This window comes from Chelonia mydas, chromosome 15 (genome assembly GCF_015237465.2).
Source record: "Chelonia mydas isolate rCheMyd1 chromosome 15, rCheMyd1.pri.v2, whole genome shotgun sequence".
Lineage (NCBI taxonomy): Eukaryota > Metazoa > Chordata > Testudines > Cheloniidae > Chelonia > Chelonia mydas.
In genome coordinates, this window is record NC_057856.1 from 26,976,719 (window position 1) to 27,004,683 (window position 27,965).

The 27,965-nt window shown below is 39.2% G+C and overlaps 1 protein-coding gene across 2 annotated transcripts; it reads right to left on the bottom strand.

The window, feature by feature from the left end:
* Nucleotides 1–1,093: 1,093 nt before the first annotated feature.
* Nucleotides 1,094–27,965, bottom strand: PPTC7 (protein phosphatase targeting COQ7). 2 transcript variants are annotated; one of them, XM_007058307.4, is made up of 6 exons: nucleotides 27,297–27,659; nucleotides 15,487–15,666; nucleotides 12,126–12,324; nucleotides 9,134–9,257; nucleotides 6,397–6,526; nucleotides 1,094–4,714 (listed from the first exon to the last, which is right to left on the bottom strand). In XM_007058307.4, the coding sequence occupies exons 1-6, from the start codon at nucleotides 27,496–27,498 to the stop codon at nucleotides 4,656–4,658; spliced, it is 894 nt and encodes a 297-aa protein (XP_007058369.1). In that variant the 5' UTR covers nucleotides 27,499–27,659; the 3' UTR covers nucleotides 1,094–4,655. The 2 variants fall into 2 exon arrangements, with proteins under 2 accessions (XP_007058369.1, XP_037734610.1); XM_037878682.2 differs by lacking the exons at nucleotides 1,094–4,714; nucleotides 6,397–6,526 and adding an exon at nucleotides 6,549–7,039 and having other exon boundaries at nucleotides 27,297–27,965.

A 27,965-nucleotide genomic window follows, 5' to 3' on the forward strand; every position in this document is an offset into this window, starting at 1 on the left:
TAAACAATAATAGAAAACCATTTAACAGTGTGATTAATTGCAATTATTTTTTTCATCGCTTGACAGCCTTAATTCTAGCACAGCCAGACACATTTATTGCTATAATAAATGGCCAGTAACTTTTGCAAGACTGGCATTTAGGTGTAAAACTAGTTGCAATCTGCATTTCCACAGCACCTTGCAATAGATCTTTTTAAAATTAGAAGTATTTTAATCTAATTGACTTGTATATTGTAGGACACATTTTGTGAAGTACGGAACAAGATGCAGTGAAGTAGAAAAGTTTCATTGTAGAACTTAGTAATTCTTCACACGCCAAAAAACCAAAGAAATCAGAATGAGTTTGGTTGTTTGATCCTGGTAACAGTCTGTTACCCACAGCAACCTACTCAACAGTAGTCAGACTTCACCATTGTCATTCTATGCTCAAGATTGCGTCACTGAATGAGAATGGGCATAGGACTGCCTTTTCAATATATCAGAAGAGCTCAGTTTGACTTGTACTTTGATTGAGGGTGGGGGTTTGTGTAGTTTCTTAGAATGCATCTTTACCGAATTCCAAAAGTAATAAATGTTTGCCATTATACAGTCCTTATGTACACATTTTGGAATAAGATTGGTGCTCTAGGACTGTTTGGCAAAGCTGAGTGGACCTCTTGTGTATTACCATAAAATTTGTTAATTTAGTCACTCTGTGGCTTGGTAGAGGGCTGTCCACAACTATGTTGGAAAGATTATTAGGTGGTAGTTCTTTAAGGTGCAGATATTGCAAAGGTTAGGCTCTCAGCAATGTAAGAAATGCATTCTTTGAACTTGCCTATCAGTATGTAATGCAAACCAGCATTATATCTTCAGAAGGTTGTTACTTCTCTTGACTACAGGATTGCTACTGCTTGTCTTGGTGACTCACTATTGAAGAGGATTTAATAAATGAAAATATAGTCTAGAACAACGGAACATGTGAAAACTAAAACATCCTATAGAGAGACACTCCAAAGCGGAGACTCAGTGACTGGGCTCCTCTGCAACACACAATAGGGCTCTTATTGCATAAATGGAAAATAAGTTTGAAGTCAGTTACCTTAAAACCACGTTAGTATAAATACTATATTTATTAAATATCTTTACAGTTCATTTAAATGTATTTACAGAACTATTCCTGCATACTTCAGACATCCAATTCACATAATTGCCTCTTAGGTAAGTATAGGTAAAATGATAGTCTAACACAAAAGCATCCTCATCAGATACAGACTCAGATTTGTTTCATTATCTCAGCTATCTTTGTCAGAAACTACTACACACAGTCAACTTCTACACATTCATAGTCTGGTTTTCCACTGAGAAGTTACCTATTATCAAGAGATATGAATTCCAATTACAAAATACTTATATCATTTTTGCTACACCTTCACACACCCCTTCATATAGTTTTATCATCATCCAGTCTGGTCCCAAATTCTAGATAGTTTTCCCATTCCTTTTTTATAAATGCAAAGGTAGCAACTCTTGAGAAACTGGATGCTGCAGCTCTCCCAAAGATAGCTATTAATGGGACAAGGAACCAGGGACATTTCAAACCCTCCAAAAGAGTATTATCCTAGGCCTCTCTCACCTGCAGACACCCAGCTCCTGCAACTGCTGTTTCATTACTTGGTGTGATAGGTTACTGGTATACCAAGGTGTTCCATCTTTTCAGATTACTGTTCCCCACCAAGCAGCTGTTGATACAGGGCAAACCCTCTCCAGATGGTGAAAGTTTGTTCATCTTTCACGTTTCCAACTCAAATGAATACACCTGAAACATCTTTCCTGTGTCTGTCTCTCTCATGATAAAATTACAATAACCTAATTTCTAGGAAGGATTACTGCTCCATGCATCATTTTAAGGTTGCTTTAAGTACATGGGTCTTGTCATTTCCTTTTCTGTAAATATTTATTGTGCGCAGACAGCTTAAATTCATAGGAAGAAATTAGGTTCTGATATGTTTAGAGTGCACATCTTAAAAACAGAAAACACAAAATTCTCAAGCATGTGATAAAAATATTAACTCTTTATAATACAGTATTGCTTTAACAGATGGAAAAAGCTATAAACTTGCTGGTCTTTGGTGTGTCCAGTGAGGGATAAATTTACAAATTGTAAATTAAAATCCAAATTTGTTCTTTATAAAAAAAATCATGATCTAGGATGCAAATGGCTTTATATATACTGTTTGACTAAAAACTGCATTAACACAAAAACAAGATTTAGAATCAGACTCATTAGGTGAGACAGTTCAGCCACTAACAGGACAGCTGAATTTCTATGACCTAGGATTCCAGACCCTGGATCAGTAGAGGCAGAGCACAGTGACAACTGAGTTCAGGGCGGGGAAAAAGCACCTTTGCCACTCACTTATCTGATCCACATACATACCCTAATTTTTAGTTGTAGAAAATAGTGAACAGGGAGGGCTGAGCAGGATTATAAAGTGAGGAAACAGTCCAGCTCCACAGGGGCATAATATCAGAGTAAATTCAAGAATAGGGAAAGATAGTAATTGATCAAGTCTGCTCTAACAAGGAACTGAGACAGTAAATACTGGAGAATTTATTGTAGAGAACATCCAGATTTGAGAGACATTCCTCAAACACTAGAAATTAAGCCCTATACTGCAGCAGGAATACATTCCTTCCAACAAACTGTACCTAGATACAGCTTGCAGGGACTGCAAAGAGTTTATGCAAAGTTGTCTGCCACTCACTGTTAGTGTTACTTTTATATTTTATAAATTTATAAAATATAAAAGTAAACACTAAGATTTTCTTCATTCGTATAATCCTTCCCATACCCCCACCAAACTACTACTATTTTGGCCAAGTTAGGGTAGTTAAGGCATTTTGACAAGTAGTTAAAGGTGATTTAAAATATATCTAACATTAGGCCGATTTATGAATAGCAGATAAATTACTGAACAGCTTTGAAATTAATCACTCTCATAAATGAAATGCCTGTTACAAGCATGATGCATTAAAATATAGTAAAATGACATGTACATGGCACATGTCAAGTGATTTTAAATAAAATAAAAGCTTGACATACAATTATGCAAATATACAGTACAACTCCACCAAAAAAAAAAAATTTTCTTTAAACAATTTGAGATTTCCTCAAACTTAACAGTTTTAATACAATGAACCAGGTAGTAAAAATCTCCTTTCAGATAAGGAGAGATTCCTTACTGACCAAGTTTAACTGCACTCATCTAAACATCGTTACCTGACTTTTATATAAAACATGGCTTTAATTTATTTCTAAGTACTTTTCTACCAGCAAAAAAAGTTAATGAAAAACTGACCAAAAATATATATGATCTTTATAGCTATCAGCTTTTATGCACCTCAGAAAGAGAGAGCTTGCAGAAATTGGGCAAACAATTGTGAGCTACTAAAATTCATAAGGAAATGCTATATTGCAAAGTGGCTATTAAATAATTGTAAACATCATGAAGGTTCATTCTGAAAACCCTAAATATCAGTTACTGAAATGTAAATTTTGCTAGTTATTAGTTAACTATTTTCCATTTGCATACTTACTGCTGCTGCCACAGCATAAGCAGAGGTGCACATTTGAGTCAGCATGACCATCAAATTAATTTGGTACAGATTCTATTTTATACAAAGCAAGAATGGCGGTATTAACACAAACTATGCCTAGTTAACAATAAAGTTTTCTGCAAACAAAAGCAAGGAAGTTCAGAGCTGAGGATTATCTGTTTTTAACGCAACCCATCATTCTTAGATAGTGCAGCATACATGGCATGTCACCACACGCTGATCAGACAGATTAAGGATATGCTACGCCTCAATTTTGAATATTCTGGCTTTTGTGAATTTGAGTTACAACTTAAAATAGTAATAAACCTTTTTTAAACAAAAAGTTCCCCACTGCAAAAAAAATATCCAGAGATACCAGGCTCCATTATGGACGAATTATTTGCAAAAAAAACTTTCATTTATAAGATCACGTTTAAGCACCTGAAATCACAAAACACTTGTGCATCCATACAGCGCAAACTAATGTTTTTTTTTCCCAAATTTTGTATTAGAAAAAGGCTAAGGCTGACACCATGTATGCCAAGAGCAAAATGTTTACAGCAGCTATAAACCCCTTGAAAATTGGAGTTTATATATAAACAAACCCTCACCTATCACTGTAACAAGACTATGTTTATGAACGTATGCGTTGTAACATCTCCTTTGTTGGATAATGGCTGATTCTAGCAGAATAGTAATACGCCTTCTTGTGGAGGTTTATCAATCTGATTTATTAAATCTAGTTTTGAATTGTAACCAATCATTTGAAACTAGTCACATTTTAGAAGTAGTAACCATAGGGATCTGGGTTCCCCCACCTTGTGAATGATTACTAAGTTTTGAGAGACAAGCTTCATGCCTTAAGTTTCTTCATTTCTTGCTGGCAGAAGAAGACCAGTGTACTACAATAGTGGTTTTTAAAGGATCTCAATTGTGTCATAAGAGGCAACAGGCTTGAGTAACTGGCCATTGAGATCAGCTGCAAAGAAAGAAAGCGATCCTGCCAGCAGGAAACAGTACACACGAAGCTAGAAACTCCAGGATAATGAAAAACAGACATTGACATTTTAGGCAAATCAGTCTGTATATTCAGCTACTATAGAAAGAAGGACGGTGATGTCATCTGGCTTTCCCCCTGTAATTTAAGAAAAATCAGATGTTTTAATCTGAAGAGCAGATCAGGAAACTACATAATGAAAAAAGGCATGTATGGTTTCTTGAAACAATTCTACAAGGAGGGTTTTTTTGTTTTTTTTTTTAAATAAAGAAACTGCTCTAGATTCAAAATTAGTAATATGTTCACACACATGTATCTGAAAGCCTCTAACTCCTCTACGTCTTTTTCCAAAGTAACTGATGGCATCAGAGATACCTATAAGAAAAGCACTTTCCTATATACTATTTTAAGCATTAGTGAGAACCTTCAGCATTGTTTTTAACAGGCAAGTGGAAAGCCTATTTTCAAATGATCTTACAAAAGATTTTTCTTACCCCCTCCAAGTCTGGACATGTACTGAATCAGATTTTAACATATCACTGAACTCAAACCTAGTAAGTCACTCAAAAATAAGGAATGTATTTAGATACCTCCCCTGATTTAAAGAAGATGGTTATTCACATTTGAAAAGCAGCTGGGTGGGTTTAATAGCCTTTGAAAAACTTTTATAATTTTGTAGCGCATGTATTTGCAGTAACAGAATGACCTGTATTATACAAAATGCAGATGTATACACACCCCAATGTTCCCTCTAATTTTTGACAGGCTGCGTGCACAAAAAAATTTCTTCTGTGCAAACTGTTGTGCTTCTGTGCAAATTTTTGTGCACGTGGTGTTTTGCTGTGTGTGCAGGGTTTAGGATCTGTGTGCGTGCGCACACCTTAAGGGAACAGTGACACACCCACGATATATTGCAAGGATCTCAGAGGGCTAGTGTCCCATTTTGCTAATGCAAGATACTACCAAACTCTTCAACTGCAAAACCCGTTAAAAAGGATTGTGGGTTGTGGTGCTGTAAGAATGCTGTGTAAGGTTCTGGTGAAGTTACTCTGTGAAGTGGTATTTTGTTACACAAACTCCCATTAAGCCTGTGGATACAAAGGACCAGCAGTCAGTCATAAGGGAAGCAGCAAATGAGTGTGCTCTGCACAGCTAGCAATAGATTCTCTGGCTGGCAGGAGTTAAGAAGATCAGCGATTCACACCCACAAGGCAGATGGAAACAATGAGAGAGGCACACAGGCTAACAGCCTCCCAGCAATAGGAGGGGGTTTCAGTGGGCCTTGAAGGGAGCCTTGCCCTCTACATTAGGAAGACTTTTTCCTTTCTTTAAAGTGAAGTATTAAATGGAACCCTCAGGACTCTGCCATGGGTACTAGAGACCTCTCCAAAGAATGGGAGACAAGGATCACAGAGGGCAAAGGGACTGAACAATGTCAGATGAATGGGGGGCATTCTGCAAACAAACTACTAAAATAAAAACAAGTGTTATTATATGTACTCTGGTAATGCCTATAGAAGAGTTTACAATCTAATCAGACCAGACAGAGGACGGGAGGGAAAATAAAGAGGGAAGACATGCTATGCCCAAGGCCACACAGCAGGTCAGTGGTACAGCCAAATATAGAACACAGGTCTGACGATTTCCAGTCCAGTGTCCTATGCATGGGATCACACTGCCTCCCAAAATTATGACGGGCATCCTTCTTTCCCAGAACATACCTAAGATCACTTACTATTCAGGAACTCTGGCATGCGTCCAAGAAAGGAATTTCATGTGACACCATTAGACTTATGTTACCCAATAGTAGGAAATCTTACCTCTCACATTCAATCCATTGTCACATGCAAACTGTGCAAAAGGTGACATGTAAGTGGGGTCATATGCCAGTTCGTGAGCTTGCTCAGCAATGCTTCTTGCTGTCTGTTGTATACTCTCATAATTAGAATTCTAAATTGATGGAAGAACAAGTTATTCTTACAAAAGCAACCCACCACAGGTAATTTTATTCAGGCACATACATATTATTGGAATATTGATTCAATTAACATGATGTGAATATAAACACCTGTTACAAGTTAGATAGTAGGTATTTCCTATTTCAAGGGAATCTCAATTATATCTTGAATTAAAATCAGTGTACTTTAAGAACGTTTGTGTAGGAAATTAAGTCTCAGCCTCTGCCACTATAATCATTTGTGCATGAGTTTTATGAAACCACTTATCTTAGGAAGGGAGAAAGTAGCAGTCTACACCTCCCTGTATTTTAAGTGTCAAAGGGGAATCTTTGTTGAGAAACTAGGCTTTCCCCTTTGCTTATTTTGACTACTCAGAGCATCCCCTCATTCATCCAGCTCCTTTCCGGTGTATAGCAAAGGGAATGCTAAACCAAAGAAGTGTTCACTCAAAAAATACTGCCTCCAGAAAATGCAGAGTGCTCAATCACAGCACCAAAGCACCATCCTAGACCAAGGAATGAAAAAATAAAGCTAGTTTTAGTAATAAGGGTAAGTGTGGAACAAAGGCTTTATATTACCATGCAGCATAAAAAGGCTTTAAAATATACATTTTGCCAACTGCTTTAAATGCCCTACACTGGGTGATGGATCAAATCAGAATGAAAATTTATAAAACCTACTTTTTTGTGGGATACAAGAAGTTTGGATACCCAGCACAGACAGCTTGCACCTAACAATTTAAGTTTACCACCCACAAAAAAAAAAACTTCACTTTTTAATGGAGGAAGCCAATAAGCTTTCCCCGATAACTATCTAGGTTAGTTTTTTCAAATTCAGTGATAAAATCCAATGAGAATACAAGCTTTCTGTATAATGCATTTCCTCCAAGAGTTCCAATCATCTTTACATTTTCAGTGCCTGCTGCTTTACTCAGGAAAGGATTCCTTTCCATGTTGAGCAAGACAGGTGACAAACAGCCATTTTCACATGTAATCATTTTTATCGTCTCTGTAATTTATACATGCTTTTACGAGCATATCTGAATTTCCCTAACAGTTTGGGGAGTGAATAGGCTTTGACAATTCTTGGCTCAACTTTCATAACTCAGGTTTCAGAGTAGCACCCGTGTTAGTCTGTATTCGCAAAAAGAAAAGGAGTACTTGTGGCACCTTAGAGACTAACCAATTTATTTGAGCATAAGCTTTCGTGAGCTATGAAGTGAGCTGTAGCACACGAAAGCTTATGCTCAAATAAATTGGTTAGTCTCTAAGATGCCACAAGTACTCCTTTTCTTTTCATAACTCAGATTTCTATTTGCGTTCTTTCCCAAATGTGCCAATAGGTGGAGCTCATGTTTCCCCTGCAAAACTAGAGCCATGTATACCCATTGTAACCATTCTAGACTAAGGGCTTGTCTACATTATCCGCTGGATCGACCACCAAGCGCTCTCCCGTCGACTCCGGTACTCCATCAGGGCAAGAGGCACAGGTGGAGTCGATGGGAGAGTGTCAGCCATCAACTTACCCTAGTGAAGACACCGCGGTAAGCGGATCTAAGTATGTCGACTTCAGCTGAAGTTGCGTAACTTAGATCGATCCCCCTCCCCAGTGTAGACCAGGCCTAAGAACATGTTTTAAAAGTGTTAGCAGATAATGGTCAACCCTAGGCTCCCCTCCAACACATATTTCAAGGTGTTGAACCCTGCCTACTACACCTTTAAAAAAACAAAAACAAAACAAAAACAAAACAAAAACGTAATACCTAACCTAGCCATAGCTTTAGACTGAAATGGGGCCTTTCAGATTTGAATGCTGTTTGGAAAAAAGGATGAAAGATGAGAGATTTCTTGTGGAAAATAATGAGAATTTCTCCCATTACCCACAGAAGAGCAAAATTTCAAGGAAGCATTTAGACAATTCCTAGAGCATCTCCAACTCACTTTGTCTACAAGGCAGTCACTTACTTTCTGTCTACCAACAACTTTCAGTAATTTATCTCAGGGATAAGATCCTATCAGCAGACAAGCCTCTTTTGAAACCACAATATGGAACGCCACTGAAAAGTTAATATGCAGGATTACAGTATCAAAATAGCTTCCTCAAGGATGTTATACAGGTTTATACTAAAAGAAAAGGAGTACTTGTGGCACCTTAGAGACTAACCAATTTATTTGAGCATAAGCTTTCGTGAGCTACAGCTCACTTCATCGGATGTTTTTCCACAGTATGCATCCGATGAAGTGAGCTGTAGCTCACGAAAGCTTATGCTCAAATAAATTGGTTAGTCTCTAAGGTGCCACAAGTACTCCTTTTCTTTTTGCGAATACAGACTAACACGGCTGTTACTCTGAAACCAGGTTTATACTAGTTCTTATACTCCATTTTCAGCTTTTACAGCTGAATTGTATTGTATTTTCAAGTCCAATAATCCTGTCACCCCAGATAAAGTTGTTTAATGCAATGGTGTTCTGATTCATTAGTTACGTAAAAAAGCTGCTCTTGGAACATTTAAGAGGAAGTATCAATTTTTGCCCATTATTCATATTCTAGATGAATTTCAATACTATAACTCAACTGCACACACTTCATTTTCAGTTACCTTCAGCTTTTTCAGTTCCTGAAGAATCATATAGTCAGGCATGTTGTCAAAAAGTCCATCTGTTGCTGTCAGAATAATATCTCCTAGCTGAACATCAAAAGTAGTACTGTCAGCAGCATCCGGGCTGTGAAGAGAATACCACCATGTCAAAGAAATGGACATTAGCGTATGCTAATGGTACCAAATCCTGTTCAATTACAGCATCAATAGGTTTTGCAATTCACTGGTGTTACGAAATCTGTTTTCTGGAAAAATACAGCAGTGTAGTTTGTCATGAAAGCCAGTATAACAGAAGTATGATCACAAATAGAGGGCATCTGAAACACTACACCAGAGAATTGCACTTAAAATGCCTGATCTGGACCATTCTTCAGTCTAATATATTTTGCAAGTATATCTCCATTGTAACCATTAGGTGATACTGTAGTTCAAGGTTTCCTTCTCACTCCCACTTAAATATGCAGAATGAGGCTGTAACCGAAAAGCTAATTTAGGATTGAAATGGCTAGCCTGCTTACTGGATATACCTATTATCATGAACGATCCCAAAGTATTTCAGACTATTTAGGTACATCACCACCAACAGTGGGCAGTACCCAGATGGTCCACTGGTGCATAATACACAGGAGGAGAAAGTATTTATTTTGGAATAGACAAGATCTTTCCGGGAGATTTTTGGATTAAAAAAAAATGCATAGCACACCATAGAAGGATGCAGGGTTGTGATTTGAACTTGTAGTTTCAGAAGGGCTAGCATTTCAAACTAGAGTTTTAGGTCACTTGACTCTCCCCTGGATAGAACCAGTTTAACATTAAGTTTAGTCAACAGAAGAAAAATACTGATATTTACTCTGACTTTTAATAGTCTTTGCAATTAATGTCAAGAGTCCAAGAGACCAGGTGACTTGATATAACCACGAGTCAGATTGGAAGTGTGGGCATCTTAAAAGCTGATTCATCTCACACTTTCCTTATTCCATAATGACTCAGTCTTTGTTTTTCTAATTTCCAAGAATGTTATTCTTGATAACTACCTTTGTGCTACTTATGTCTTTTCATATAATGGACTGTACTTTTGACGATACCTAGATTTCACTCAACTATTAGAATGATTTACAGTTATTGTGCAATAAAGGGGACTTTTAAAGTGCATGGATTTCAAACTCCTATGTCAGCTCTCCTCCCTTCACTCTTTGTATACTTTCCTATAATTAAAGCCATACACAAAGAACAATCACTAGCTGGAACTATTTCCAAACATCCTCAAAAGAATTTTTTTGGTATTAAAAATTATGAAGCCCAAACCTTGCCCAATTTGGAGTCTACAACCTCAGAACAAGAACTTCAGGTTCATACTGCATTCCCTGGACACAGCTCTATCACTTTCTATATTCAGGGTATATTACAAAAAAAAAAAAAAAAAGAGAGAGAGAGAGCACTTTAATGAGTCTATAATCTTTGATTTAAGAAATGTAACTTGTACAGTGTTTAAATAAAATATTTACCAAATCAGTTAAGAAAAACCATTCCTTTACTCTGTTACAAAAATAGCCCAAGAACAGACACGTTAGACAAGAAGGTATGTCTTGCCTTTTGTGTTTTAGATTTCACTAGTGAAGTTTCATTAGTTTAGAAAAATGATTAGCCAGCACTGAAATACAGATTGCTTTGAAATCATGCCCTCTGCTAGTCCTCTGCTTTGAAATGACTAGTTTCTATTGGACCGGGTGCACTTCTGTAACATTCCCATCTCTGAGCTCAGTGTTCTGCCAAAATGGAGTTTCGCTCATTTTGATTGAACACAATGTGCTGCTGGAAACTTAACTGTACTGAAATGCAAGCTGCAGTCACATGCTTCCCTGCCCTATTCCTCAAGTATTCACTACCTCACTGCCTGGCTATGTAAATTAGTGTATTCCCAATCAGTCCCAAATGATGCATGGGGGTTGGGAAGGAAAACCTGCAACAACCTGAACACACTATATTTGACTTAAGTCAAATGGGGGAGGGGGGGAGAGGAAGAGCGTTATACATTAGGCCAGCTTTGCTAGCTAGTTGTGCACTGTGTGTTATACCTCTATGTCAGGCTTTATTTGCACTGAAGATATGTCGCAGCCAGATGCCTGGCAGTTACTTTTCCATGCTTCAGTATTCTTCCAGATAATGGCATAATATGTACTTTACTTTATGGAACTTATGTAATGCTCATATTTTAGTTAAAAAAACCTTACTACAGCATAAAATATTTTATGCCATCTTCCCTGACCTTAGATGGGCTAAAAAAAAAACAAACTTCAGTTTTACTTGGTTCAGAATATTTAAAAAAAAAAAAAAAAAAAAAGAAAAAAGAAAACACATCAAATATTGAATCATAGGAGGCCATTATTAACTTGCATTTGAGGCTCTTACAAATACCGCCAAATAAAGAGGCAGCAGCCAAAAGCTATTTGCTATTGCAATAATGTTAGGAGTTCAACTTAAATTGCAGGAGCAATGGATTTTTATCATGGTTACTACAACCTGAATTTGCCTGTCGTGTCCAGATATTGCAGCAAATGACAGGTGAAGTCATTTCTAGGAACTGGACATAAAGTAGACACATTTATGGTGTACAATGTACAGAAACAGATATATTTATATTTTCATCAGAACAGTTCCATAATACACAAGTCCCTTTGAGGATATCAGAAACGCTTTATATTCAGTGTGCACCTAACTTTAGGGAAAGTAATCACTTGCATGTAAGCAGATCATTGCTACCCTGAGCAGAGATTAGACCACAGCAACAGCCTATAAAATTTGATAAATTTAAGCCTGAGAAATGCTTACACTACCTTGAAGACAAGCAAGTGGGGAAGGAGATTCACCCTTCAAATGGGAGCATTATTAAAAGGCCTATGTGCAAAGTTTCAGTACAAAGACCAGAACCGTGAAACCTTGGGAGAAAATCTCAAGTTCTTGATCCATGTTTCTGATTAATTCCCCACCTCACCTATCACTTAAGACGACTCCCTCTGCTTCTGGTGGAGCTATTGACAGCTGGAATGGAGTGTTGAAGTAATGTTGCTGCTCATCAGACCGATGTACTACTTCTCCTCCTCTGACTACCAAAAATCCAGAATCTCCTAAATTTGCCGTATGTAAACGATGACTTGTTCTGTCCAAAACTACTATGCAAGCTGTACTGCTTCCTAGGGAAAAAAATAACAGTAATTTGATCAACGGGAGATAAACTAGAAGTAGCAGCATATACATTATAGGCTCTATCTGTTCAACAGATTTTCTTCTTAGGCCAGCTGTTCACTTATTGTTGACAAAAAAAAATCAGAAGTAAATATCCGTTAATACAAAACAAAGTGAATATGTATTGGAGTAGGAACAAACAAACCACATTGAGATTTCTGCAATCATTTCCAACCCCAGCTACAGATTTATTTGTAAAACATTTACTTAATTTTGCTTTGATTTGATTTGTCTCATTACATTGTGCTGCTACATTCCAATACATATTTCCTATTACACAATATTTAGGTGTTGCTATGTCAGCAGTCTCCTATAGGAGGCTTGTTTTACAGAAAGTACACTAAATAATGAAACTATGATTAGAGTGAAGCTATTAGTAGCAGGATTCTGTAGCGCTTACACTATGCTAGGTGTCGTCCACATGCTTTCATTCACAACTACAAACGTCGTGTATAGAGTAAATAGTTTAATGGAAGTGGTCAGTAGATATTGTTCCATTATTGGTGGCAGAGCAATGAACACACTCCTTTTTTCTTTTAAGACAAAGATCTTGGTAAGACTGGCTCCCAAGGAGGTCTAGATTTTAAGAGGAATGTATGGTATCTTAATATAATTCAGTCAGAAATAAGTGCATTGCTTTAAAGCTCAAGAAATTAGCTTCAATACTTAAATAAGTGCCACAAGGCACTGTTAGCTGCTTAGACACTTTATAGCTGGCTGATCAACATCCTGACAACTGGGAAAGTTTCTGTAACATTTACAACAGCATATGCCAAGTTTTTAAACTAGGACTATCAGAATTTCATTCAAACATTATCACTTGTTTTGTAACTGATCGTTTTGCAATTGTCTTTGGTATTTATCTCGGGGGGGGGGGGGGGGGGGGGGGTCCTTAAAGAAAGTTATCTTGTTTTTGGTACCCTAACTTCCTACTAAATTTCCTTTTGTGAAACACTTTTGTAATTACCATTCTAGATGCATTAAAATGTAGACTAAGGAGGGGAGGAATTGAAACATCTCCGATAATTTCAGAAATATTGCACTCATGCTGAGGGCATTGTAGAGTTTTCCTTCATTCCAATGTAGACTCTGGGACTGGCTGCTGATGGCAACAGTAGATAAACCACAGCAAATATTATATTGGAAAAGGGCCAACACTGTCCAGGTCCTTCAGAGAGAACGAAATACACTGACTTCCATAGAGAGGGTGGCAATTCTAACTAGAAAAAGAAAAACAAGTCTTTCCTAAAGAGTGTGAATTGAAGTACAACTGAATCTAAAGTGTTCTCACACACTATTAGAACCCATCTTCAGTAGACGTTCCGATACCATATAATAGAGAAATCTGAATTTTCCACTAGCAGACGTTTCAAAGCACAGCTGCATTTCTGATAGACCATGGTGTTTACAATGAGCTAGGCTCAGACCTTTTATTTAGCACACTGGCCATTAACTCTTCTACCTTTGACAGAGGTCTTTGTTGCAACTGAAGAGCAATGAAGTCTTAACTCTTATTTGTATTGGTATTAAAACTCTTAAGACAACAAGATCAGCCTTCAAGTCCAAAAAGTCACTTTACACTTACAAAAAGTAAACTGTTAGACTCCAGAATTAAGAAACTAATGGAGTCCAAAACAGAATGGACAAAATAGCACTGCAACACAAATATTGTGCCTGGAGTAACTTCAGTTTTCCTTCCTCCCCCTCATTATTTCATGTCCAAGTATTTGCAGGATTCTGCACTGAGGAAACAAGCACCAGGCCACAAGCACAAGCAAGGAAAGATAGTTCATACTTCGGTGTTCTTAAGCAGAGGAACTACTGGAAGATACGACATAAAAAGATCGGGGGGAGGGGAGGGGGGAAGGAGTTAAAGAATAAAAACATGGAGAATAACTCCCACCACAAGTGAATCTTTACAGTGCTTTGAAGGGAAGAAAGAGCAGGAAGAGACTAAGGTTCATTACTTTCATATTCTAACTTAACAGGTACTGTAACTAGAAATCCATGTGTGGAATGCAGATCTTGTGACAACATATGCTGCTCTTGTGATTTTGAAAGGTCAAGCAGCACGAAGTTTCCTCCCTCTATAAAAGGGCTGCTAGAACTCATTACCAGGGGTCCACCTTGTCGATCACTTCTTTACTTTGACTGTTTTGCACAAATAGCACCAGTATAGTTAAACACTTAAACCCACTGAAGGAACTACTAAACAGTGCTATTCTAAAGTGACACAAGATCATTTCTGGGGTTTGTACCCATTCTTTACATATATAATAAAAAGTGAACATCTGTTCCTGAGCTCAGCAAACTTTAGCTAAATATAGTTTACACAGAGCTCTTTTGGCAAAGAAGTTTAAGGTCAGGTGAGAAGCATGTGAGTCAGGCAGGGTAACTTGCTCTTAGTCTGAAAGCTTGTAAGTGTCCCCTTAGTGTTCAGTTTTCAAGGTTGCCTATTCAGAGCCAAATTCTGCATTCATGTCCACTCATAATTCCCACTGCTTTCCAAGGGAGTTACATGCACATATCCAAAGGCATACTTGGTATACAACATTTAACAAACCATTATTAGTAGCATATTTCTTTAGCTGTGCTTCATATCTCTTCCCACAAAGAAAGGGACGTACAATAGAATATCAGTGACTGTGCAGCACAAGCCATTTAGAGTACAGTCCCTTTAAACGACATTCAGTGAAGTCTAAAACCCACAGTGCACAGAAAGCTCGAAAGTAGCAGTAAGGCAAGGAGACCCAGTAACCAGAGTACCCTGTTACTATCTTCAGAAAAATATGGGTTCAGGCGGAGTTTAGTCACAAAACTACAAACTCCCAAAAGGTTTCAAATTAAGAATGATTTTGTTGAATATATACCTAGTAGCTGATTGTAGTAGGAACTTATTTTGTATCCATTCTGCAAGATGCTCAGAAGACCTACTGGGTTACAGACCTGCAATTTCATTTCAGGGTTCCCTTTTTAAATTAAAAAGTTGGCCCTGGTTTGTCGTGCTAGTGTACAAAGTTTAAACATTAAAACAATTTTGAATCTACAAACCTGTTTCTAGAGGACATGCACCATATGAACAATATTTGTAGAATATTTGCTGCTCTTACCAAGCAAAGGTACTTTGTTCTGCAGCAGCTCACAATAACTTGTGGTAAGAATTCCAACAGGATTGCTTGGTACGAACCGTCCTTCTTTTACTAAACGTTCGCATGTTCGCATTAGAGTCCCTGAGAACTGAGAAGGGTCAACCCCATAGTCTCTCCAGCCACCTACACCATCTGCTACCCCTAAAAAGAAAAGAAGGAAAAAAATAACTTACTGTTAATAAAACAAGTTTCAAACCATTTGATATTCATTTCAGCATGGAGAGAGAGAGAGAGAGAGAGAGAGAGAGAGGATCCAATAGCTAAAACGGACACCACAGTTTGCTAACCATATTTCTGTATTAAACATTTTTTCCCAAATAGTTATTTACAATTTTACTATGACATGAGAACAGCACAGAGATATTCTAACAGAACATAGAGACCTGGAAGGGAATTTTTGGTTTTAATTAAACTACACACTATGGAAAGTGCACATATTTAAGTGAACTTCCAATGTTAGCTGTGGGGTAAAGGTCCAGACACATCTGACAGCTAGTAAAACAGATTAAAAGTCTAAAGCTAAAAAAAAACACTACTTAGAATGATGATCTATGAAGAGACTGACTTTTCGATAAGATAGATTTCTTGGATGGTTAAGTAGCTTTTCAAGGATACAAATTACACTTTCATTAGCCCACACAAAGAGAGGGATGGAAGTGTTGGGGAAGAAAAAGGGTAGAGAAGATTTTAAGCAGAACAGAAATGAAGATAATGCAGAGAAACTCCCTCCCCATCCAACATCTCTAAATAGGTGTTCTTTTACCGCTCATTCATGGTGTGGTGGTCCCTTTCCTGTGAGTGGCAATTTTTGCAGAAAGTAAACTTCCATTTAAAAAAAGAAGTGTTTGAAGAAAGGCTTCCAAATGTGAACTATTAAAATCAATAAAAAATTTTGTTCTACATCAGCAGAAAGAGCACTCCAGAGCCTCTGTTGTAATGCTTACACCTTCAACCAAGCAAGAGAGTTAAAACTCACTAGGGCTCACTGTAGCTACTCAGAACAGCGTTGAATCTAACGCGAATTAAGTCAGTTTCACTCGGCTAAAGCTTTCCCAAACTTTGAGCTGCAGCAGTGGCAAGTGCTAAAGCTAAGCACAGTGGAGCAGGAGGCTGGCGACTGGTGAATTAGCAGAGTCCCTCACTACTAGCAGCAGTCTGGAGTCTCTGGGATGGGAAGGTGAGGAGAGAGAATGTTCCTTTTCTCTCTCATTAGTAGAGATAGGAAGTAGGGGGAGGAAAATTCAAGGCACCTATTAGCCAGAGGCTACAAGAGATGAACCTCTGAACTGGGTCCAATGAGTACTCTAGTAAAGACCCCACCATCCTAACTTTTTCCAAAATCTGCAGGGCTGTGCATTCCCCGACAGTGCCACACTTCTTCCCTTTTCTGTATTATCTTTGACTGGTAGGTTTAGTCTTTTGGCCATTAGGTGCACGGTAAATTTACAATTTCTAAGGCATGAGGGGTGCATGGATGGTGGCAGTGGGGGAGATACTGACCAAAAGGGTAGGGAGGGGTTGTTTGTTTATTTTGCAAGAGGAGTGAGAGAAAAATCTAAGGGAGCAGATAAGGCATTCATGGTAAGGAAACCAGGGGATATAGGGGGTGAGGGAGAGAAGGAAAAAAGTGAAGCACAGAAGGGACAGGTAGAACAAGGGAGACTTTTTTAAATGCAATAACTAAAATGTGGATTGACAATGTTACAACCAATACAACACAACTGATTTACTCCTTCAAGTTACTATCCAAGGCTACCAGCCACCCTGTAAGTGCTGAGAAAAATATTTCAAGAGTTGTTTTAAGTGTGTGGTTCATTAGTGACAGGGCAGTAAAAGTTTAAGATAAATTACAATCAAAAAGGAAGTTTAAATTCTATAACTACTGCAAAAGAAAGTTGAGCTGCAATAGTATATAAGATATGACTGGCTCACCTGACCACATAGTAATTTTAAAGCTTTTAAATTACAGTCGCGTGGTGGTTTGTTAACAGCTAATGCTAAAGTGCTGTCTGTTTGGCTAAAATATTTTTACAGTCTTTCACAGTCTGTTCTTAATGTTAACACTACTGCATTCAAATATTGTCTACAGGACATATTAAGATAGATTGCAGATACCCAATAAGAAAAATAATCCTATTTGAAAATGTTTCCATTATTTAATTTGGTGAAGGATCTGTCTGATGTTCAACATACAAGTCATAATTTAAAGGAATATTCTGTATTGTATGGTACTTTGTGGAAAAAAAAAATGAAGCTAATCATGATAGAGCATGATGAGTCACTCTTTCAGAGCATGCTTAAGTAAAGGATTTATTTTGGAAAAAGGACAGAACTAACCTCTAGTTGAGCGAAAATTTAAACAGTAAAATGCAATTTGTTCATCTAAAAATGCTCTTCACATAGGATCCCATTTGAAATCAAAGTGGAAGATTTAGAGTTGACCTTGACATGAACTACATAATCCAACAGCAGGTTAGAGCCAGCGTCTGTATAGCCTGATAATACAAGCTTCCCAAACTGGACCACTTGTGTGCCTCAACTTTTCCCTACAAGGACTATTAGGAATGAGGATAACTCACTCTCCTTCCACCCCAAAATCTCATTTAGTTGTTTACCTCTCTCTTCTAAAAAGGCTAGCAAGGGGACCAAATGTAGCAGTGGTTTTTTGGGCGGTGGACATCTGTGTTCTCTGGAAAGTGGACAGATCATCAGCTCATATAATGCAAGTCAAAGAGCCAACATTTGCAATGCACAATACCAACCTGAGCTGTTTCTGACCTGCACTAAAAGGTTCTTAATTCCCTGTCCCGAACCATCCAGTCCTGCAGACCAGCTGGTTTTTTAAATTAAAAAAGTTACATGTAACTTGTCAGGGTAAAGTATGTTATTTTACATAAAAGGAATGTGACATATCAGCTTCAGATTAAAGAGTTACTTTATTTTATCTCTTTTCTTTAAAGGCCAATGAGGCTCAAGTTAAGCAAAGAAATTTTGAATATTTTTCAATACATTGAACAACAGACTGAAAACTGACACTCCAAGATCAGTAAAAAGGGAGAGTTTAAGACAACTTCAGATGCTACCACTATACTCCTACAAGTAAGCTTTGTCTGTATAATAGCACATCACCTCAGATTTCATTCAAATAGAATTCAAAACTAAACTACTGGTACTTGTTATGTTGCTGCTGAGGAATCAGAATGTGCTGTACTGATTTATCCTATCCATCCTTTCACCTTGGACACAGAACATCAATATAAAAAGATAATTAAACCAACAGCTGTCTTGAGTTAACAGCATTGTTAACTTCAGTTTACTTACTACTTCCATCATATTTCATAACATGCAGTGTCCTCAAACCCTGAACACCCATAACACACAAAAAGAACAGGAGTACTTGTGGCACCGCGCCACAAGTACTCCTGTTCTTTTTGCAGATACAGACTAATACGGCTGCTACTCTGAAACCTGTCAAATAACACAGTAATTGCTTAAGTTTAAAATGTTCCTTAAGTGACAGAAGAATTACTACATTTAAGTTGTATGAAATCTTTGACTTTGTCAGGATATTCAGTAAGGTCAGAACACCTACACAAGCACATTTCCTTGGACATATGTATTACTCTATGTTCAAAAGTATTAGTCAGGGTTAAGTCAGGGCTTCTGTATAAGAGATCATAAATCATGGAAAAAGGGAATAATGTCAGCAGGTAAAGCAGCTGAATACATTTTAAAGAAAAACATGTGAAAGGCAAGATTCCCTGGATTACAGCTTCTCCTACAGCATTCATAAATGGGAGTTATCCTGCTAAAAGCTAGACAAGCACTCCCCAGAGTTACTGCCAAATTATAGACTGTGTGCCTGTCAGTTACTGTGAAGCTGGCTTCATCCAACCTCTTGATGACCCAGTACATCAAGGACCCTCAGAAGTCTCAGAGCAAAGCACAAAGCAAGTAAGGCTGCAGTGCCAAACCCAAGTGAATCAAAGTGTGGCTAATATCACTTGAAGTTATTAAATTTTCAGCATACTGCATACCTTGAACTTCAGTGGAAGTAGTTATAAATTAACTGGAGGGGAAAACAACAAACATGCAAAGCTAACAACGGATGGGTTAGTTGTGCACATTCCTCCCCTGCACACACTCAGCCAACATATGTAAGATGCTTTAAAAACCATTGTGAGCCCAAATCCCCCTTGATGACAACAGCAACTTATCAAGCCCGACAAAGTCACCTCACCCAACATTTTGCTGTCATAGTATTTATCTATAAAGAATCATGTGAGATCTCAAATAAAAACCAGGATTGTGCTGGTCATTAATATTACGAAAATGTACAGATTTTAAAAAGTATGTCTATATACACTGAAAATGTGTCCTTATAGTTTATATCAATGTGTTACTCCCTAGAAGTGAAGAACTGGTTTTGCCAGACAAAGGAATGTATATTCACATTTGCCTAGGTTCCTATGTAGATTAAACTTTGTAAGTCAAACACAATGGCAGCTACATTTGCATTTCAAGTCAACCCAAGGATACAAAGACAACTTGGAGCCAGCACACTGGAGAACAAACAACAGGGAGCCTTCCTGAGTCTGAGGTCAAAACAATGAGTTTGGGGAAATAAGAAGCAAAAACACCATTCTGGTGTCCATTTACTGAGAAAACTGCTTGTAGGGCATAGAGATATTCATGAAAACTTGAATCCTGGTTTTGACTGAAAACCAGCAGCTTTGTCAAAGTCTGAATCCTTGGGAGAAAATCTATTTTATGTAATAGGAAATGTAACCATTAATAAGCATAGATCTACAATTGCATTTTATATTTTGTTTTATATGTGTAACCAATTGTTGTTTCTACTCATTCTCTCTGTGCTGTGATGTGATGTAAAGGACCTGATCCACAGCTGTGTTAGTCAAACTGTGGGTACACTATCTCTTTGGGGAAAGCTTAGTTGGTAATTATTGTGAGTGTCCAGGCACAAGAGCTGGATACTGCAGGGAGCCCTCCCAAGACTCAAGGGTTCATGTGTACCTAGCACTTGACTGTAAAGAGAGAGTGAGGAGTGGGGAAACCTGGAAGTCAGTACATGCGGGGCCAAAGGCTACTGGTTTCAGGGAGTTTAACCACATCAGGCATAGAGAACACTGCTTCATGCTAAGGGCAAGTAGTGGCAAGGTGCCTCACAAACTGGAGCACCCCTGGGGAGCATCACAAGCATATCAGGGGAGCTGAGGTGAATTTATATCCCAATTAAGTCAGTTTTCCGCCCAAGGCCAGATCTAGTTCTCCAACTCCGTAGCAACATTTTTAGTAACTTCAACAGCAGACAGGGAATCAGTGTAACAGCCAAGTAGGAGGCCATTTTTGGGGGGTGGGACAGGAAAGAGTGGGACTTTCTAAATGCTTAACACAAACTTATCATTTGCGGACTGCTTATCAACAGATTTAAGAGTTACAAGAACACACTGAAGTCTTGTCTACACTAGGAAGTTTTGCAAGAGTTTCCCAGCATAGCTAACACGAGTTCAGCATCACAGTGTTGTGCAATATTGGGAGTTCTTGTGCACCTGGACTGCCAGCTGCTGCTGACATTTTAAGCATTGTCATCTATCCCTGCACAGAACAGATCTAATTGACCCAGTATTTAAAACGCTGTCACCTGTCTACACTAAGGCTCCCAATATTGCTAACAAGTGCAGATGAACTAGTGTAAACAGTGGGATATTTGTGCAAAGTTTTGCCAGCATAGACAAGGCTTGATCTTTGGCTACTGTGTTCAGTTTTGCTTCTTGTTTCCTTGCACAGAATTGACAGAACAGTATTCTTCCTTCAGGCAGCCACACTCATGCCTTGGGTATGCAAGGAAAGTTACATATTGTTCACAAGTGTCAACAGTGGGTGTGGCTGAACATGCATCTAACTGTAAGCACATGCCAACAAATCATGTTCAACACCATTACAGAAACTGTGGTTAACAAAAAGACCAAATAAAAGCTTTTTTTGCTGAAGAGGTATGAATCATGTTTCCAAAGGGCTACATTCAAGCAGTATTTAAGAGTTCTGCTGACATATCCATCAGACAAAAATGTCTGCTAGAAGCCATATTCCCTGACATACCTACAAAGAAACTGTATTTTATTGACAAGACAATATTTGTTTAGCTCATTCATATATTAAGTAAAAATGTTACACCTAAAAGTTGTAGGCCCAAGAATTAATTTTTATTTATTAAAAAACAAAAACACCACACAACCACTAACCTCCCTGGATTACACTCAGTGTACGAAACTAGGCACACCATTGGTGTGATCCAGCAAAAGTTTCTCTGAATAATGTCTTCAGAAACAAAATAATCCTTTTAACATTGCCTTCTATGCCCTTCAGGCATCAGATACAGAACACACTCCCATTTTCATGGACTAAAACAGCTTTGACATTATCTTGATAATTTTTGCAGATCATCCATAGTTTGCTTTCTCTTGGGCCTTTTTCCTGCCCAGAAAAAGGACTTACACTAAGTGGGGTTTTTTTTAACCTACTTACAGTACGTATGTTACAGTGTAAAAAAGAAAATGGAGAGGGGGACTACCTTGTAACTAGACAGACTGCTGCCACATTCAGTTTCAAGTACAGTACTATTCACTGAAGTTCTAACCAATTACACTACATTCTCCCAAGACCTAGATTTTAAGCAGAGGAAATAGTTGCCAAATTTGAATTTTACAGTGGACAGTAATGCCCTGCTCTGGGCCAGCATGAAATTGGCAGCCATGAAATTGTCAATGATCACATGAAATCCATTGCATGCTGCTGCTATCCATAGAAATACTCATGAAGGTACCAGAAACAGAGGTCAGGGATAGTAATAGAAATTGGCTTCTTTTCTCCAAGAAAATCCCAAAGAAGAAAACAGTGAAGAGGAGTCTCTAAATTGGTGAGTTTGTTCTCCCTTCCTGTCAGGGTCAAGGAGTATGGCTGCAAAGTTAACAGATACCTATCAGTTCTTGAAAAGAAAAGGAGTACTTGTGGCACCTTGGAGACTAACCAATTTGTTTGAGCATAAGCTTTCGTGAGCTACAGCTCACTTCATCGGATGCATCCGATGAAGTGAGCTGTAGCTCACGAAAGCTTATGCTCAAACAAATTGGTTAGTCTCCAAGGTGCCACAAGTACTCCTTTTCTTTTTGCGAATACAGACTAACACAGCTGTTACTCTGAAACCTATCAGTTCTTGGCTAACAGGAAAGATAAAGCCTCAAGAACACCCTTTACCAGCTGCTGCAAGATGAGTGTGACATGACTTTTCATCAGGGGTTTGTCCTGGATCTTGATATGAAAGATTGATATATACTTAGTAGTCTGATTTCTAGGTAACTAGTAATTTTTTCAAGCTTTGAACTACACAGCATACGTGAAACAGAGTCACCAGCATTTTTGTATTTGAACAGTTCTATGCTAAAACAAACAACAAAACTATCTGAACTTTTAGCTATTAAAAACAGGAAAAAAGCGTGTAGCCTCTTTGATGTTAGTCAACTCTTTTTTGACCCAAGAAAGAATAAATCCCAAGTACCGATGCACATTTTCCACTGAATGGGAGTGGTTCCACACCCACATTCAGCCCACTCAGGCTTGCTCTTCATAAACTTAAAGTTTATTTAAAACTACTCTGCCAAAGTATCTGGCAGACTTTTGTCACTGAGTGACTAATAGGAAAAATCAAATCTAAATGGAAAAAAGATTTTACGTTTATTCTTCAACTACAAACAGTCTAAATATATTTATATAGGCCTTGCCTACACTACAGACCTTAGAGCTGCACAGCTGCGCTGCTCTAAGGTCTCCTGTGTAGCCACTCTATGCCAACAGGCAAGAGCGCTCCCAGTGGCATAATTAAACCACCCCCAACAAGCACTCGTGCTTCTGTCAGTGGAACTTATGTCAGTCAGGAGTGTGTTTTTTATCCCAAACCCCTGACCGACAAATGTTTTACCAACAAAATTGCTAGTATTCCACTCTACTATAATACTAAATGTACAAGGCTCTTCATTAAACAAATTAATGAGAAACTAGCCCTAAAGAGTTTCAAAACAGGAGACCAAATTAAAAAAAAAGCAACACTTCAAATGCAAGAGGGTCTGGAGAAACAGAAAGAGTTTACAGAAAAGAATTTTAAGGAAAGAAAAGATGCCAAGTGGACAAGAGGTGGGAGGCCAAGACAAAAAAGGAGTCAGGGTTGGGAGGAGCACAGATGGAAGAGAGAAGGTCAATACGAAGTTACATAGGGCACAGAAAGCAGGGGTGAAGAGCTTCAGCTTACTACACTAAAAAAACGGAAGGGATATTTGAGGATGGAGTGATGTCAGAAGAACAAGGGAATTTCAGCATCAATATTGAGAACAGATAGAGGGGTGGGGAAGAAGGGAGGCCAGAGATGGTGATTACAGTAGCTAAAATAAGACAAAAATCCATATCTATCCATGAAGCAATGGCTGAAGCAGTAAAGGCCTTTTTTATTTCAGTTTTCACTAAAAAAAGTGAACAGGATCAGACAACTGACATAGTGAACACCAGCATAAATGGCATTGGATCTGAGGCTAAAATAGGAAAACAAGAAGTTAAGAATTCCTTGGACAGGTTATACATCTTCAAGTCAGCAGGCCTGATAATACATCCTAGAATACTTATGGAACTAGCTGAAGAGATTTCTAAGCCATTAGCAATTACCTCAGAGAACTCACTGAAGACAGGAGATACGCCAGAGGACTAAAAAAGGACAAATATTGTGCCTCTCTATAAAAAGGGAAATAAGGACAACCCAGCGAATTGTATATCGGTCAGCTTAAGTTCAGTACCCAGAAAGATAATGAAACAAACAACAACCAAATCTGTAAGCACTTTGAAGCAAATAAGTTAATAAGTGACAGTCAACATGGATTTGTCAAGAACAAATCCCGTCAAACCAACCTACCATCCCTCTTTGACAGGGTAACAATCCTTGTGGATGGGGCAAAGCAGTAGATATGATATATCTCAATTTTAAAACTTTTGATACTGTCTCACATGACCGTCTCAAACTAGAAAAATACAGCTTAGATGAACCTGCTATAAGGTGGAGCACAACTAGCGGAGAGGAGTTATCAGTGGTTCATAGTCAAGCTGGAAGGGCATATCAAGTGGGGTCCTGCAGAGATCTGTCCTGGGTCTGGTCTATTCAATATCTTCATATATGATTTAGATACTAGCATAGAGAGTACACATATCAAGTTTGCAGATGATATGAAACTGGAAGGGACTGCAAGTGCTTTGAAAGACAGAATTGGAATTCACAATGATCTTGACAAACTGGAGAAATGGTCTGAATAGGATGAAATTCAATACAGACAAATGGAAAGTACTACACTTTGTACAAAAGTACAATCGATTACACAAATACAAAATGGGAAATGACTACCTAGGAAGTACCACCACAGGAAAGGATCTGAAGATTATAGTGGATTACAAACTAAATATGAGTTAATGTAATACTGCTGCAAAAAAAAAAAAAAAAAAAAAAAAAAGCGAACAAGATTCTGGGATGTATTAGCAGGAGTGTTGTAAACAAGACCCGAGAAGCAATTCTTCCATTCTACTCAGCATTGATAAGGCCTCAACTGGAGTATTGTGTCTAATTCTGGGTATTACACTTCAGGAAAGATGTGGACAAATTGGAGAAAGTCCAGAGGACAGCAACAAAAATTAAAGGTCTAGAAAACATGAGCTACAAGGAAAGATTGAAAAAAATTGGGTTTGTTTAGTCTGGAGAAGAGAAGATCAAGAGGGGACCTGATAACAGTCTTCAAGCACATAAAATATTGTTATAAAAAGAAGGGTGATAAATTGTTCTCCTTAACCACTGAGGACAGGACAAGTAGTAATGGGCTTAAAATAAAACTCCCTAACTGTAAAGCTCTGGAACAAATTGTCTAGGGAGGTCATGAAATCTCTGTCATTGGAGCTTTTTAAGATCAGGTTAGACAAACACCTGCCAGGGATGGTCTAGATAATATTTAGTTATGCCTCAGTACATATGATCTATCAAGGTCCCTTCCAGTCCTATATTTCCGTGATTTTAAGCAATATGGATTGAGACATAAGGATGAATTTTTATGTCATCTAGAATTATATTGGGTTCTAATGTCTGCAGAACATAAAGTAATTTTGAAGTTATTGGTACATTTTAATGTTAGAAAAGCAATAAAAAGGCCAAGATGGCTTCTTCTATAAATTCTATTAGTCTGCCAGTAATTTTCTGTTTCACTTTCCTATTTAATATATTTGGATTTGAATAATAACTCTTCTTCTGTCTGACCCTGCAGCGAAGTTACAATCCTGTGTTTGTCATCATGTTGCCATGAAAATTAATGCAATGACAAACTCAGTATTGTAATTCTCTGCTGGGTCCAGCAGGAAGGCAAGATGGGCTGGGAAAAGAGCAGCACACAAATATGATAGGACTACCAAATATGCTACAAAAAAAATGAAGAGTGAGTAGATTCATTGTAAGTGGAAAGTGCCTCCTTCCTTTCACCTTCCCTCTCTCTCCCATGCACAGAGTCCACCTATCTGGAAAAAAGTGCCCCAGGTGCTTCACTTCTGAGGAGACTAATCACTGAACATTCAGTCATCCATCAGCACTGGACGTGTACTGAACTTTTAAAAACAGACAACATGGGTCACAGGTACAGCAGTCTGACAGCTACTTTTAATGGGGTGAGGGGGAAAAACTCAGACCCAGTGGAAAAGATGCAGAGTACTGAACACACGGATCAGGTTCCCATGTCTCCTGGAGAGCCACAGCATCATCCACAGCTCCCTTAAAGGTGAACAGCAACATTGTTTCCTACCACCAAGTTACATATTTTTCTGAAATAATGTCTCAGTCATATTCAAGTAATCAAGTTACCACTGAAGCTCCACATTCTGAAGTACTACCAATATCACAAAGTCATGACATATTCCAACACCGGCCCACTATTATGGTCTAATCAAAAAAGGCTGAAAATCCACTGAGATCTTTTTAGTACCTTAAAGTTATGGTGCAAAGCTGGTTCAATTGCTGAGAAACTCAACCCCTGAACTTTGATTATAATTAAATAAAATTCAACCTCAACGATGTCTGAGAAAGGTCACGCGCCTCCACAATATTACTATTTACACAGACAACAATTATCCAAACTTATTCACTGCTCGTGATGACACTTGAATCAGAATAGTCCTGTGTATAGATCAAAACCGTACTGTGTAACCAAGGTAAACCGGGTGCTGAAAGTGAAATCTGACATTTGAAACCAGTCTCAATGTCACTTTGCCTTTCAACTGACAAGGGCATCCTGTGCATTGAAAATAGGAAGGGTCTGTTTCAATGACATTTTCTGTTCAAGTTATTAACACTGTTCAGTTTTAACCACTTCAGCAAAGAGAGCGGCATGAACAGTTGCCTTTCTGCTTTTCACACACATTAGGCCTTGCAATTACAGGTAAGATACCAAAGGCTGGGCCTAACCACCCAGCAGTCAGCCCACCACTTCTCCAAGGCCTTGTCTGGGATAGGAAGGGCAATCCGGGACTACCCGCCCCTCCATGGCTTGGCAAAGGCCTTTCCTTTGGACACTCTTGGGGGGCCGTGTTTTGGTGTCTGCGGTGCAGGCAGCCCCCACATGGCCTGTGCCAAAGGCGGCCCATTGCAGGCAGTGGGGAGGGAGGCCGGGCGCAGCCTGGGCACTTACCGAGCACATCGGCGGACCGGTGCCGGGCCACGAAGCAGGCGTCGTCCCCGTAGCACATGCCTTTCTTGAGGATGCCCTTGCGGAAGTCCTTGCCGAAGCCGCAGCTGGCGGTCACCAGGCTGTAATCGCGGGAGTCGGTCTGCGAGAGCCCGCCCAGGACCGCCCGGGCCACCAGTCTGCCATAGGACAGCACCGAGAACATGGCGCGGGCCGCCCGGCAGCCGGCGCGAGGGGAACCGCGGGCCGAGGCCACCTCAGCTGCAGCAGCCCGCCCCGGCTTCCCCCTCGGGCCCTGCCCTCGGCCAAGCCAGGCTTCCCGCTCTGCGCTGGCGTCCTGACCCCCCCCGCCGCCCCCTGCGCTCCTCGGAGCCGGGTCCCCCGGCGGGGCACCCCGGAGCCTCTGCCGCCCCCCTCAGCCCCGGCTTTCCCTGGGATCCCCTCAGCGCCTGCCTCACAGCCGGCTCCCGCCCCGGCTCCGCCGCACCCCGGCCGGCTCCCCCCGCCGGCTCGCTCCGCCTCAGAGGCCTCTAGCCGCCGGCGCGCGGGTCGGTGGCTCGGTCAGAGCCGGCAGCGGTCGCTGCGCCGCCTCCGCCCCCAGCTGCGCTGCGTCGCCATCTTCAGCTCGCGCGCCTCAGGGGTCAGGCCCGGACGGCAACCGCGACTACGGGG

What these genes read in the sequence shown, in the direction of transcription:
- PPTC7 (XM_007058307.4), bottom strand. Translation starts at nt 27,498, where the DNA reads ATGTTCTCGGTGCTGTCCTATGGCAGACTGGTGGCCCGGGCGGTCCTG. An exon ending in GAACAAAGTACCTTTGCTTG is followed by an intron (nt 12,325 to 15,486) that starts GTAAGAGCAGCA and finishes TTTTTTCCCTAG; the next exon opens with GAAGCAGTACAGCTTGCATA. An exon ending in CAATGGATTGAATGTGAGAG is followed by an intron (nt 4,715 to 6,396) that starts GTAAGATTTCCT and finishes CTTAAATTACAG; the next exon opens with GGGGAAAGCCAGATGACATC.